Source organism: Aplysia californica, unplaced genomic scaffold (genome assembly GCF_000002075.1).
Source record: "Aplysia californica isolate F4 #8 unplaced genomic scaffold, AplCal3.0 scaffold00394, whole genome shotgun sequence".
In the NCBI taxonomy this organism is placed as follows: Eukaryota; Metazoa; Mollusca; class Gastropoda; order Aplysiida; family Aplysiidae; genus Aplysia; species Aplysia californica.
Window position 1 is genome coordinate 393,973 of NW_004797664.1, and position 12,568 is coordinate 406,540.

General features: G+C 43.1%; 1 protein-coding gene across 2 annotated transcripts in view; it reads right to left on the reverse strand.

Annotated features, from left to right (window-relative positions):
- Positions 1-12,568, reverse strand: part of LOC101855508 (zinc finger protein 543) — a 23,567-nt gene that overhangs the window by 7,383 nt on the left and 3,616 nt on the right. The window contains exons 2-5 of one of the 2 annotated variants that reach the window (XM_005103883.2): positions 9,996-11,477; positions 9,053-9,215; positions 3,286-3,543; positions 1-36 (exon numbers count right to left, since the gene is read on the reverse strand). The exon at positions 1-36 is cut by the window's left edge and continues 206 nt beyond it. In XM_005103883.2, coding sequence (XP_005103940.1) covers positions 1-36; positions 3,286-3,543; positions 9,053-9,215; positions 9,996-11,405 — 1,867 coding nt within the window. In that variant the 5' untranslated portion in view covers positions 11,406-11,477. Of the gene's footprint in view, positions 37-3,285; positions 3,547-9,052; positions 9,216-9,995; positions 11,478-12,568 lie in introns of both variants that reach the window. The other variant, XM_005103882.2, reaches the window with a different exon arrangement.

The window sequence follows — 12,568 nt, forward strand, 5'->3', positions numbered from 1 at the left end:
TGCGGCCACACTCCACGCATCGGAACGGTTTCTCACCTGAGTTTGAGTAAAGATGAGCAAATAGACACAATCAAACAACAAAGAGAAATAGAGGGAAACCATAAAGTGAGATAAAAAAAAGTAGGATCTGGAAATGGCATCCTACAACCACCCACCTTTTTAATTAACTGCTTCCCCAGGAGGAAAGAATGGCAGTTACCACCAGCTGGTCAACACATGGACATCACACACATGTAACTACTACACACTGACAACACACATAGACATCATGCACACATTACTGGTTTAGCTCCATTTATGAATGAGATGAACATTGACACAATTACAGTATAGCTCCATTTATGAATGAGATGAACATTGACACAATTACAGTATAGCTTCATTTATGCATGAGATGAACATTGACACAATTACAGTATAGCTCCATTTATGTATGAGATGAACATTGACACAATAACAGCAATTTTCCTTCTGGGAAAAGCAGTAAAGTTTAAAGACAAACAGAAACAATAGACGGATAAAAGAGAAGAAGAAACTACATGTACCAGGGGCACCTTCCAACCACACATAACATGTTACTACCAACCATTGTCAGGACACAGCGACATTACGCATGAGTTACTGAACACTTTCAGTACACACAGACATCACACACTACCAACCTGGTATGTTTTAGTAGAGGTTTTACGGCACTCGCAACTGCATAAGATCATATGAGCACCAGAAGATTAGAGGTGTTACAAGAGTGTAACAAACATAAAAAAGAACAAGGGGAGATAAGGACGATAGACGTTTGATAGGAAAGAAGGAGCAGCCCACACCAGAGCACCCAACCACCCACACCAGCTGTAAACACACAGGGGCGTTTCACATGAGTTACTGCTACTTGTATGTGCGTTTATAGGTACACATCTCACTTGAGTACACATACATGCTCGTGGAAATGAAAGTGTTTTTGTACACTCATCAGCTTGTGTTTGTGCAATTATTGTACGTACAAATCTTTGTGCTTGTACAGACACACACATGCGTCACCACACGGCGCAATCAGGCGCTCGTCATTTTTTGGCATATGTGAGGCATCACGGAGAGATCAAGAGCTCGTCAAAATAATGAAATAAAAGAAAACAGCATTTTTCTTCCTGTTTGTTGAGTTTAATAAATTTTTGTTCTGTTTTGGGCTCAGCACCTTTTACGTTCTTTTAAAAACAAATTTCTCTGTGGATTTTTACTGAAAAACATTGATCAAACGCACAAATAAAAGTAAATTTGCAGTTTCCAAGGATACTCAAGCTTTGGAAGTCACTAAACTTTGGCAGTCATTTTTTCGCTAGTTTTACCTCTGACACCAGGCAACCCCCACCTCCTTCAATCACAAATAATAATAATATATCTCCACTTTTAGGTAGTTGGGTATTTTATTCACCAAAAGCGAGAGAAATGAACAAGTTTTAAGATGATACCTATAACTCTGTGTACCCAAAAATTGACGAGTGCCTGATTCCACTGTGTTGTAACACATATGTAGTCATTGATATCATCTTAAAACATGTTAGGTTGTATTGCTTTTTTTTTTTTTATAGTAGAGGGTTTTACGGCGCTCACAACTGCATAAGGTCATATGAGCGCCAAGGGGTGGGTGTCAACAGAGAAGTCTTTACGGGGAATCAGACTTAGATTGCTCACCTCTCTAGCTTCAACCAACTTCAACAGCACAAGGTCTGCTTCGACTATCAAGGCACCCCAAAATAGCAGGTCACAAGGGAGTGACAAACATACAAAAGAAATAGAGGAAAATGACAATAGTAAGGATCAGGAAAGAAAAAGCAGCAGTTCCCTGTTGTAGATCAGGCACAGTTATGAGCGTGACATGAGTCAGCCCATTTACAATTCTACTATGCTTGAACGAGATATGTCCCCCCCTTTGTGAATGGCCTAAAGACACTTCAGTCAGTGGCACTGCCCCTCGGGGTAGTATTGCTTTTGATGAATAAGATACCTTCTATCTATCTTGAAGAGAAGTCGAGTTATTTGTGTAGAAAAAATTGATAAAAATGAACAAACGGGAAGAAAAATATTGTTTTCTTCGATTTCATTATTTTTACGAGCCCTAGATCCCACCATGGTGCCCAACATATGTGGAACAGTTAGGGTTTTTTTAATGAGAAAATATCCCCCAAAAGAGGGACGTTTCTTGGTGTATTTTGAGGGAAAACTAACTGTTCATAAGTCAGTAATGAATTGGAAAAAATGAAGTGAACTTGGCATTTTTAAGTGATTTTTAAAGCATAATCTAGTTCTTCTGTCACTTTTTCATCGTTTGTATTACTTTTGAACTTTAAGACAAGTATTTGCATGAGAATTTGTTGAATTGTGTGGCATCGCTTGAACTGCTATCGACAGGGGAGCCCAGGCTTGCCAGGCATTAAAAAACTTCATAAGTTTTCAATACATCTTTGTATAAAAACTACTTAGGTTTAATTTAGAACATAATGAGCAGAAATTAGTTGAATTTACTATACCTGGTATAGAAACGATAATATAGCTTTGATCTTAAAAGAATTAGCCTGTTCTCCGATCACCATTTCTACAACTTAACAAAGTGGTATAAGAAAAACCCGCGATGGACTCCTTTATGACCTATTTAGTTCATAAGTCAGTAATGAATTGGAGAAAATGAAGGAAATTGGCATCTTCAGGAGATTTTTAAAGGCAGCCAATCACATGCCACCTAGCGATCATGCGCCCTCGGCATGTTGGCAGGCTAGCTCGTTCACTTTGTGACCCAGTTTCTGGCTCTCGTCTTTTATTCCTAGATGAGAGGTGATTTTAAGTTGATATATAGAATGTACAATTCATGACATGCAAGCACTGGTGGTAAAGGATCTGAAATTTTGCAGCAATAAAGGAAACATTTGGGGCACCTGTCTGGTCGGCGACCGATCTGCAGCTCCTCTGTATACTTTTTTAAAACGGAAGAAAATCGTACAAATACTGCAGTTTCTCGGTTTCTAGAAATTTGCCGGCATTGTATGCTCACATGTAGTAAGTTTGATCTTTTCTCTGGTTGGCTGCCAAGTTTCATTTATGTTCTTCCACAGGTTTTCCCGTAACTATACATAGAAGAGAGCCACCTCCGATCCTGAAGGCCCCAAAAATTACCCAATATGCAAAAGCCCAGTCAGTGGTCCAAAGCGCAGCGGGTGCTTGGCATTGCTAATATCTGTATGATCTGTATGATATATAATACACATAACATGTACAACTTTGTGCATTCAGACAAACCTGTATGAGTGCGACTGTGCCTTTCCAGGTCACTGCGTCGAGCAAAGCGGTTGCCGCACACACTACAGGGGTGGGGCCGGAATCCTGTGTGAATACGAGCGTGAGCCACCAGATGGCTGTGGCTGACAAACTTGCTGGGACAGAAAGAACACTGGAAGTTCTTGCCGCCCTCGTGTTGCTCGGCTCGGTGCTTCTGGAGCAGCTTCTGGCTGAGGAAACTCTGTGAGCAGCTAGCACACGGCCAGGCCAAGTCTTCCTCTGCTGCACAAAGACAGACACAGACAGACCGTTACCATTACGCCTTGGTTATGCAAGAATAGACAGACACTGAATTACACCAAGACCATTGCATATATACAGCTTTGACAGATACTGAGGCAGTAAGAAACATTAGGCCCCATAATTAGAAGATTAAAGAGTTACTACATAAAGTTGACCGTGGACCTCATTTGTCACACCCGGGTATCCCATCTTTTGGAAAAGGCTCACATACAGTAGAGACAGTTCTCATTGTGTTCTGGTTATACGAGAACAAGAGCTGACAGAAACATACAGACATTCGTTGAACAAGAATAAGAACAGACACACCGACAATGTCTCTTTAATAACAACAACCATAGACAGCATGCAAACAATAAAAATAATCATACATAAAAATGTCTTCATAGTCATGGAATAAAGGAATATCAGCAATAAACACTTACATTAATGTCTTCTTAGTACAACAATATATATACAGATAACCTTACAAATCAAAATGTATTGTAGAATAATAATAGCAACAACAGACAATACAGTCTTCATGGTACAACAACAGACAAGCACAAAGAACGGAATCTTCCTATTCCCCTTTGATAAATTCCTCTATAACTAGCTCTATAATATTAATACGGAAACCTGTCTAATGCGGAAATGGAAAGAGAAATTCCTGTCTAAGATAGAAAATGCTTTGCCCACTCAGCCCTGATTTGAAACAAAACTACAAGCATAAAGTTTGGTTCCATAAGCTCTAACCTTTACACCAAGCTGTAAGTTGTAAGGCAAGGAAGGGGAGTAAGGGAGCGACTCGGGGGTAGAAGTTACCCCATCCAAGTGAGCCCTATGAAAGTGCTAGAGTAGTGTACCAGCATGGAAACTTTCTTGGGTAGCCAGAGGCCAGAGGTGTGAAATCAGTTTGACCAATGCCAGCTGTTCTAAACGTTCAAGGAGAAGGTTTGCGTGTGACCAAGGCCCATACAACCAGACGGATTTAGAACACTAAACTAAGTCTCACCCCCAAAAAAGCCTTTTTTTTTCATTACGAGGGTGATAAAATCGGTCCTCTTTGATCCTCCACACTTAATTAAGAATTGGAAACAATTTGTTGATGTACCACAACTTCTGTGGGCCTACTCATCATGATGATACTGCGAGCTGGGCAGTTATTGAAAATTTCTATGAAAAAGACAGTGCCTTAGGTATATTTAGGGTGGCACCCAAGTTAACCAACTGTGTGTCAAGTTTTAAATGACAAAGGGTTTGTTTGGCTGTGCACGTGCTTAGTGGCAGTGTATCGAAAGCAATTGAATTGGGACACTATATGTATCTCGAAATTAATCCTTTGTCTGACATCGCTATATCTGATTTCTGTAATGACTCTGATGATCTTTTCAACGTTTTCATTAGGTCACTTGTGTCATTTTCTATAGAATATCGTAACCCAGTCACAACTACATCACAGCACCATGAACTTTTGCAGCAGACACTTCTGTGGTTGGAAGATAATTCATGAACTTAGGCCCAAAAGACAAAAAAAAGTTGCAAAAGCATAAATGTGAGTCAGTGAGTGGATCCACAACATCACTGCTTTGCAAGGTCTTGTGGCAGACACTGTGAGCGGTGGTGGATTACTTACAGTGATATCAAGAAGAACTTGAAAATCTGTTCTCAGTCACCATGAGAGGAAAAGGTGGACATAATATAATCTTGACAATCCAGACCCCCCCCCCCCCCCCCTTCCCAGAACAGTTACATTTTCGTTTAAAGAGACAGATACTGGCCGACAAAATTATGATGGCATCGCCTTCAAGCAGTTGCAGGGTTGTAGTGGATAGCTTTTTGATAAATCTAACGAGTAAGAATTTTAGTCAAACAATAGTTGCAATTCCGGTAGACCTTGATAAAGAACACAGACACATTGTTAATTTTGTTAAATTTTGCAATCCATTAAAGATGTAATGCGCTTATAAATGAAATTTCTGACCTAAGTTGATACACTTTGAAAAAACTTTACGATGTAGTCTGCAACGACTGTACAGAGATATTGGAAGATTCCACATCTTCCCATGCAAGGCACCTGACCCTCATCAGCCAGAAACAGATTTGAACATTGTCGTCACGATGGCTTGAAAAAAAAAGTTCTAACCCTGTGGAATTTGTTGGTTTGTTTGAAGCTGGGTTTTTTAAACGCAAGTTAAACCTTTGATGAACAGAGCGCACAGTAGACAGAATCTAAACTTGAAAATGCCCCAGGAGCCAAACACAATTGAAAACAAAGGTGATTCCTGCAAATGCAACACAGTGTACTTTGAATTGGTGTATTTATTAACGTCAGAATGCACGATAATCTTTACAGTGTAGTAAAAAATTTGTGGTGCAACTTGTCCTCAAACATCTCTTTAACTTTAACGGGAGAATCAATGTAACCTAAACTTTGCACAGCAGTTTGTATCAATTTATCATAACGTATTCATATTTTCCCACAACAATTGAGGCTAGATTTAAAAACATGAAGTTATATAAAATACTAAAATGGGGCCAACTGGTCACCCCAAAACTCGTGTTATAGTAGCACTGCATGTGTCGTGTGAGCTCATTGCATTAATGCGCAGAGCAACGCGCGCAGCGCTGACCTCGATTCTCCAATAGCGCACAAAGGCCGAAGAAGGATTGCACCGTCTCGGTATTTACGGTCTCTGGGTGGGGCAAAGGGTGGAGAGCAAAGGAGATGTTTAATCATTTTCGTTTTTAAGAGGTCAATCAGTGTTCCTATGGGATGCAAACACAGGTGGTAATGGATAAGAAGGACTGAGGCATGCCATTATCAGAGAGATTAGGATAGCATAAATATTTGAGAGGTGTGAAGTTGTGACCACTTCTTGCCGACAGAACAAGCAACCCTTGACCCCACCAGCTGGGTCTCTGAAACCCCCCTCCATCGCCCCTTAAATTCCCGCCTACGACGGAAAATGTCTAAGACAGAATTTTTCTCTGGCTCCCATGCGATATCATCTTACACTGGTTTGACTGCAATATAATATATTCAACCTGAAAAAACATACAGACTGACACACAGACATATACAACAATAACAAACACACAGACAATAATGTCTTCACTGCTCTTCTTCTTCTTGATCAAGATCGCATCACACTTGAAGTCCGGTGCCTATCATATACTGGGCCGTCCTGCTCAGTTCATCTGTCAGCCCATATAGCTTCTCTTGAGGTGTCAATGGAGTTGGCCACGTTTCCTGTCTCAGGGCCGTGTGTCTTGCAGTGTTGAAGGATGTGTTCCACAGTTTGGTCCACCTCTCTCCACTGGCATTTTGGTGATTGTACTCGTTTAAAACATCTGTACCCGTGTTGTCCCAATCTCGGGCGTTGTTTTCTTTGTCGGAAGATAATCACTTGTTCTTGGCGGGACAGCTCATAGTAGCTATCTGGTGTCTGTGTCAAGTATCTGTGGTGCCTTAAAAAGTGTATTTAGAAGAATTTTGATTTCAGTGTAGTTGATTTTGTTGTCTGGTTGCTTTTTTTGTGCGCCTAGTTTGGTCATCCTGTCTGCCCGTTTAATTTTTAAGACACCACAGTGTGATGGGATCCTCTGCAGCATGATCTTTAGGCATGGGATGACTTCCATTATTTCTCGCAGCCAGAGGAGTTTGCCGGCAGAACTAGCATAGCATCTCTTAGGAATACTTCTAGGCTTTGGGGGTCTACCACGTCCCTGATGATGTTTGCAGCATGTATTAAAATATCCGTCTCTGCCCCGTAGTTTGTACAATGTCGGCCTGTTGGGACTGCCTCTGCTTGGAGTCTTCCATTAGAGAACTGTACGTACACTCCTCTTCTTTTCATGGCATCAGTGGCAGATCCGTCTGCATAGATCCTTATCCATGCTTCGCGGGGGTACCTTTCTCCAAGCATGGACAGGGTGAGGGTTTCTTTACTCAGGCTGCAGAGGTCATCTTTCGAGGTGAAACACACAGATAGAAGTGTGAATAATCAAGCTTGTGCTTTTCTTTTCCCACAATGGTGCCTCTGAGGTATGGTTCAGCATGTACACTGTGCCTGGCAGATGGTCTTATAAGGATCTGTGTATTCTTCTGCTTTCCTTTATTTTATTATAAAGTTGGACCTTTCAATGCTTGCGGTGTTTGTTCCGGCTGTTCTTGTTGCATTAAATGACCTTCCATAGCTCTCACAATGGTGTATTGTGTCAGGGTCTTGCACTCCCATCTTCTCCGCAGGGCAACTACAGATGTCTTTTGTTCCATCTTTTCTAGAGGCGTTGACCTCATTGCTTCGATGATTATTCGGAGAGCCTGGTTTTGCATTTTCTCTGGAGTGTGTTTGTAAGTCTGTGTTGCAGTCATCCATGCACTGGATCCGTACTCGAGATGGGGCCTGATTGCATCCAGATAGACCTGTCTAAGTGTTTTGTCACTGGCTCCCCCACTGAATCCCTTCAAGTTTTCTCATGTTAAGCTTCTTCCTGGCTTTAGTTTCTGCATTCTGAATGTGTTTGTTGCTTCCATGTGAGACGCTCGTCAAAGATTAGTCCAAGATACTTCTGTTGGTTTTCAAACTTTAATGGGGTCTTGTCCAGAGTGAGGTTTTTTTTGGCTCAGCCTGGCTGGGAGTGAAGAGTGTAGCAGAGGACTTTTTCTTTGTTTTGGTTACACACCAGATTTTTGTCCAAGCAGTGAGCTTGTCCAGTGATATGCATGCGATATGTGGCAGTGGTGACAAATTCCTCAGAGCACCAAAGAACCAGGTCGTCTGCAGACAATGCGGCATGTATTCCTTTGGGTACTTTTTTCCCCGAGGTCATAGATGAAGAGGATAAAGAACAAAGGTGACATGACTCCACCTTGGGGTACCCCAAGTCGCAGCAGCATTTTCCGTCCTCCATATCCATCCACCAGCACACGTGTTCTACTGTTGTTCAGATAGGATTTGGTCCATAGGTACATATCGCCTTGGACACCACTTGTAAGGACTCCCCTTCAAAACCTTGTCAAACACTTTTGCAGATCAATAAATGCAGCCAGCAGCACTTTTTGGGTCTGAAAGGAGTCCTCTATGACTTGGGACAAGTAAATTGTTTGGTCCTCTGTGCTCCTGAACTGACAGTATCCAGCTTGCTCTTGTAGAAGGATTGTTGTGTTTCTAGATAACATTGCATTCTGCAAGCTATGATGCGCTCCATTGTTTTACATACACAGTTTGTGAGGCAGATAGGTCTACAGCTTAAAGGTAGTGTCTTATTTTTTGTTTTCCTGGCTTGATGATCAGGATGATCGTTGCTTCTTTCCAACACTGGGGAACTTGCCAATTTTCCCAGCTTAAGTTGAAAATATCCAGCAAGGTCTGCAAGGCGTTTTTGCTCTTTTAAATTATAAACAGTCAAAACTTACCATGCAAAAGGTTTAATCAAATTGATGGCCAGCTCACTTGCCCACCACCCAACCATCCTGTGGAGACAGACAGGGGATGACACTGACCTGGGACAGCGCCGTCACCCATGTTGACATCGTCCCAGTCCAGGCTGTCCTCCTCCGGGAAGGGCCGGTGCTCGCAGGGCTCGGTGGCACCACAGTCCAGGCAGAGCGGGGAGCGCATCTTCAGCTCTATACCACGCAGCTCCACGCGGTCACGGTGGGCAGCCTGAGGGCAAGCAGAGCACGAGGGGTGGGGGTCAGCAGGTGTGAGCATGTGTGAGAATGTGTGTGTGTGTGGTTGAGTTTGAGCATTATGTGTGAGTATACATTAATATGAGTTTGAGAGTATTTGGGTTCGAGTATGAGTGTGTGGATGAGTGTGTGTGTGTGTGTGTGTGTGTGTGTGTGTGTGTGTGTGTGTGTGTGTGTATGTGTGTGTGTGAGTGTGTGTGTGTGTATGTGTGTGTGTGTGTGTGTTTTTTGGAGGTTTTTTTAGTAGAGGGTTTTACGGCGCTTGCAACTGTATAAAGTTATATGAGCGCCAAGGGGTGGGTATCAATAGAGAAGTCTTTACAGGGAATCAGACTTACTCTGCTCATCTCTCTAGCTTCAACAGCACAAGGTCTGCTTCAAATATCAAGGCACCCCAGAAATAGCAGGTCACAAGAAGGATAAAGTTACTCCATAATCTTCCAACTTAGAACACAACATGACATGTACCCCTCAACCAACATCTCAACCGAATTGGAGTAAAGCAGTCTGCTGCCTGCCCACTATGTGACTACCCCTCAGAGACAGTGGAACATCATCTGTTCTTCTGTAGAAAACTAACTGATTTAAGGTGATGTTTTCTTCCCAAGTTACTCCACACATCTAATTGCCTCTACTCCTCAAGACAACAATTAGAACAAACATGCAACTATTACCGAATGGCATCATGCAGAAGAGTTAACGCTCAGATGCTACTGGATCGCTAACAACAACAACAACAACAACAGTTACTCACTTTTAAATGAAGGACAATGGACCACTTGTCGAGAAACTCATCCTGGCAAATCCAGCAATGATAGACCAGGACAATTGGGTGCTTGTCTTCTTGCGAGACGCTGTCTTCCTGAGCCTTCCGAAGCTCAATGGAAGGTGATCCACCACCTGTCTCCTTGCTGACTGGTACAGCTGAAGATGTCTGTTCTTCACCAGCAACACCATCATGCTCACTCGCCTCTGTGGCTTCCACTATTTGTCCATCTTTTGCCTCTCCACTTGTGTCAGTGGCATCAGGAGTCCTTGGGTGTGGAGGTGAGTCTGGTCGCTTGTCATTGGCTGAGAGGTCAGTGGGTGTAGTGCCATGTGTTGTGCTGCGTGTTGTTTCATAGACAGGGAGATCACAGCGCGGTGTGTCGAGGGCAGGGAGGTCAGTGCTTGTTGTGTCGTGTGTTTCATCATAAGCAGAGTGGTCATGACGTGTCGGGGTGTGAGTCGTGCTGTCAGCAAGGAGGTCAGAACGTGTCACACCCTGTGTTGTATCACAGTTAGGAATATCAGGACCTGAAGAGTTTTGTGTTTCATCATAAGCAGAGAGTGCTGTTGCATCACGCGTAGCCATTTCGGAGTGAGAGGTTTCGTAGGCACGAACAGAAGTGGGTTCAAACTCATGTGCAGGATGTGAAGGGCCAGCCCTTCCAGCTACCGGAGGGAAACATTCCGGGTCTTTGTATCTGCCATGTACATGTGATGTTGTGTTTGTGTGGCGAGATGGGGCAGGGTTGATGTCCCACGAGCTGCTATCCAGATCCCGTTGACGACTGTGGCCTAGACTGTCGCCTGGGAGGGTGTCTGAGAGCCCACGGGTCGTGCCACCTCTCATGTCCGTGGCCAGATTGGGAGCACCCTCAGTATGATGCCCGTGAGCTCGCTGGGGTGTGGAAGCTGCATCAACATAGTCGCCAGGATGTGAATAAACACCATCAGCAGGCTGTGCCAGGCTGTGTGCAGCAGGTAGATTGCAGTTCCTGTCATAAGACGATGCGTAGCGCTGCCCGAAGCGTGAGGTATAATCTTCAGCTAGGCTTGCTTGGGCATGAGCCATCCGACCAAACCCATCCCTGTGATCCTGGCCATAGTGCAGTGCAGGATGAGCCCGGGAGTCCACCACTGGAGGCCACGCATAGTCCACCACCCCAGGTGGAGCAAGGTCGAGATCTCCCGCTCCCGCTACAGAACGCATGTCCCGGGGATCAATGTCCGCCAGAGGGCGATGGGCACGGGGGTCAATGTCGGACAGAGAGCGGGTGTGGTCTGGGTGTCGCTGGCAGTGACCTAGATGAGCAATGAGGATGTCCTCACGAGGAAAATCAATGCCGCACATCCCACACAGCCACAGACTGCCGCTCTCTGTTGGTCGTAGCTTCCACATCCTGTCTGTCTCCTGTCACCAAGCTCTTTTCATGTCTACCATCACTTCCAGTCCCTTAAAATATTCAAAAACCTGGAAAAATATTAAAAAGTGCAAGGTCAAGTCCACTACGTGACTGTCACACAAATTTTAAAAAGTGAATTTCTTTGTTGAAGTTAATTAAATCAATATTTATTTGTACATTTTCAATAGCATGGTATCTGAATATGATGGTAATTCACAGTCACACTAAACTCCTTTTTGATTCACCGTAGCTTTATACTGTAGAATAGAAAAGTCGTGTAACAAGAATGCAGTACTTTGCACAGCATCAGGTCCTGCATGAGGTTGAGATTAAATTTTCATGCCACATGCAGTACACAGCAAGCTAGTTTCATAGCACAGAAATTGTGTTTTTAATCAAGGTCACAATAGGGTAAAGACAGTGTAGTAGTGAGTAGTGGTAGTCTTTCACCTTATATCAATTGGAAAATATATATAAATTTAGTGAGACCACTATACTCAGTAACAGTAACAGTGACTGTTCTTCGAAAAAATGTGCAGCACATCCTTGAAAATAAAAAATGTAACCTTGCCAGAGCAATAATTCTAGATCTAGTATCCTATAGTGACTTTAGTCAGTGAGACTTGATTTCGGCAATGATGAAGAGAGTGACTTTTATCTCTGGTGTCACACTGATGAGTATGAAGTCTCGACTGATTAATGGGGAAATGAAATACCTCACCAGGAGCCAGGAGAGCAGTTAAAACCAATAAGAGTGTGTAAAGTAGAGACATGACCAGGAATAGACCATCAGGAGCATGATGGTAGAACGACACCAGTCCTGCAACACACCGGACATTTAATTTGGCCACCTTAAAAGAGGATGCCTCTTGAACAGCCAGTACTGGGAGCTTACACCAGATTTAGATGCTCTGGGAGGACTTCCATAACGAGTGACCACTATGAGACAGAGTAGAATAGAGGGCTAGGGGTAGGGTTAGGGTTTGGGTTAGGGTTACTAAAGGTAGGTACTAGAAACTAAATTTTCAAACTAGCTGTATGCCAAATGTATCTGTTCCATTTGAAAGGCCTATATCCACTGAGCATTTTGGTACCATGCTTTAACCTCTCCGTCAATTTTTAAGAAAATTGTAGTTGTTTAAAATTTGATCAAATTTGT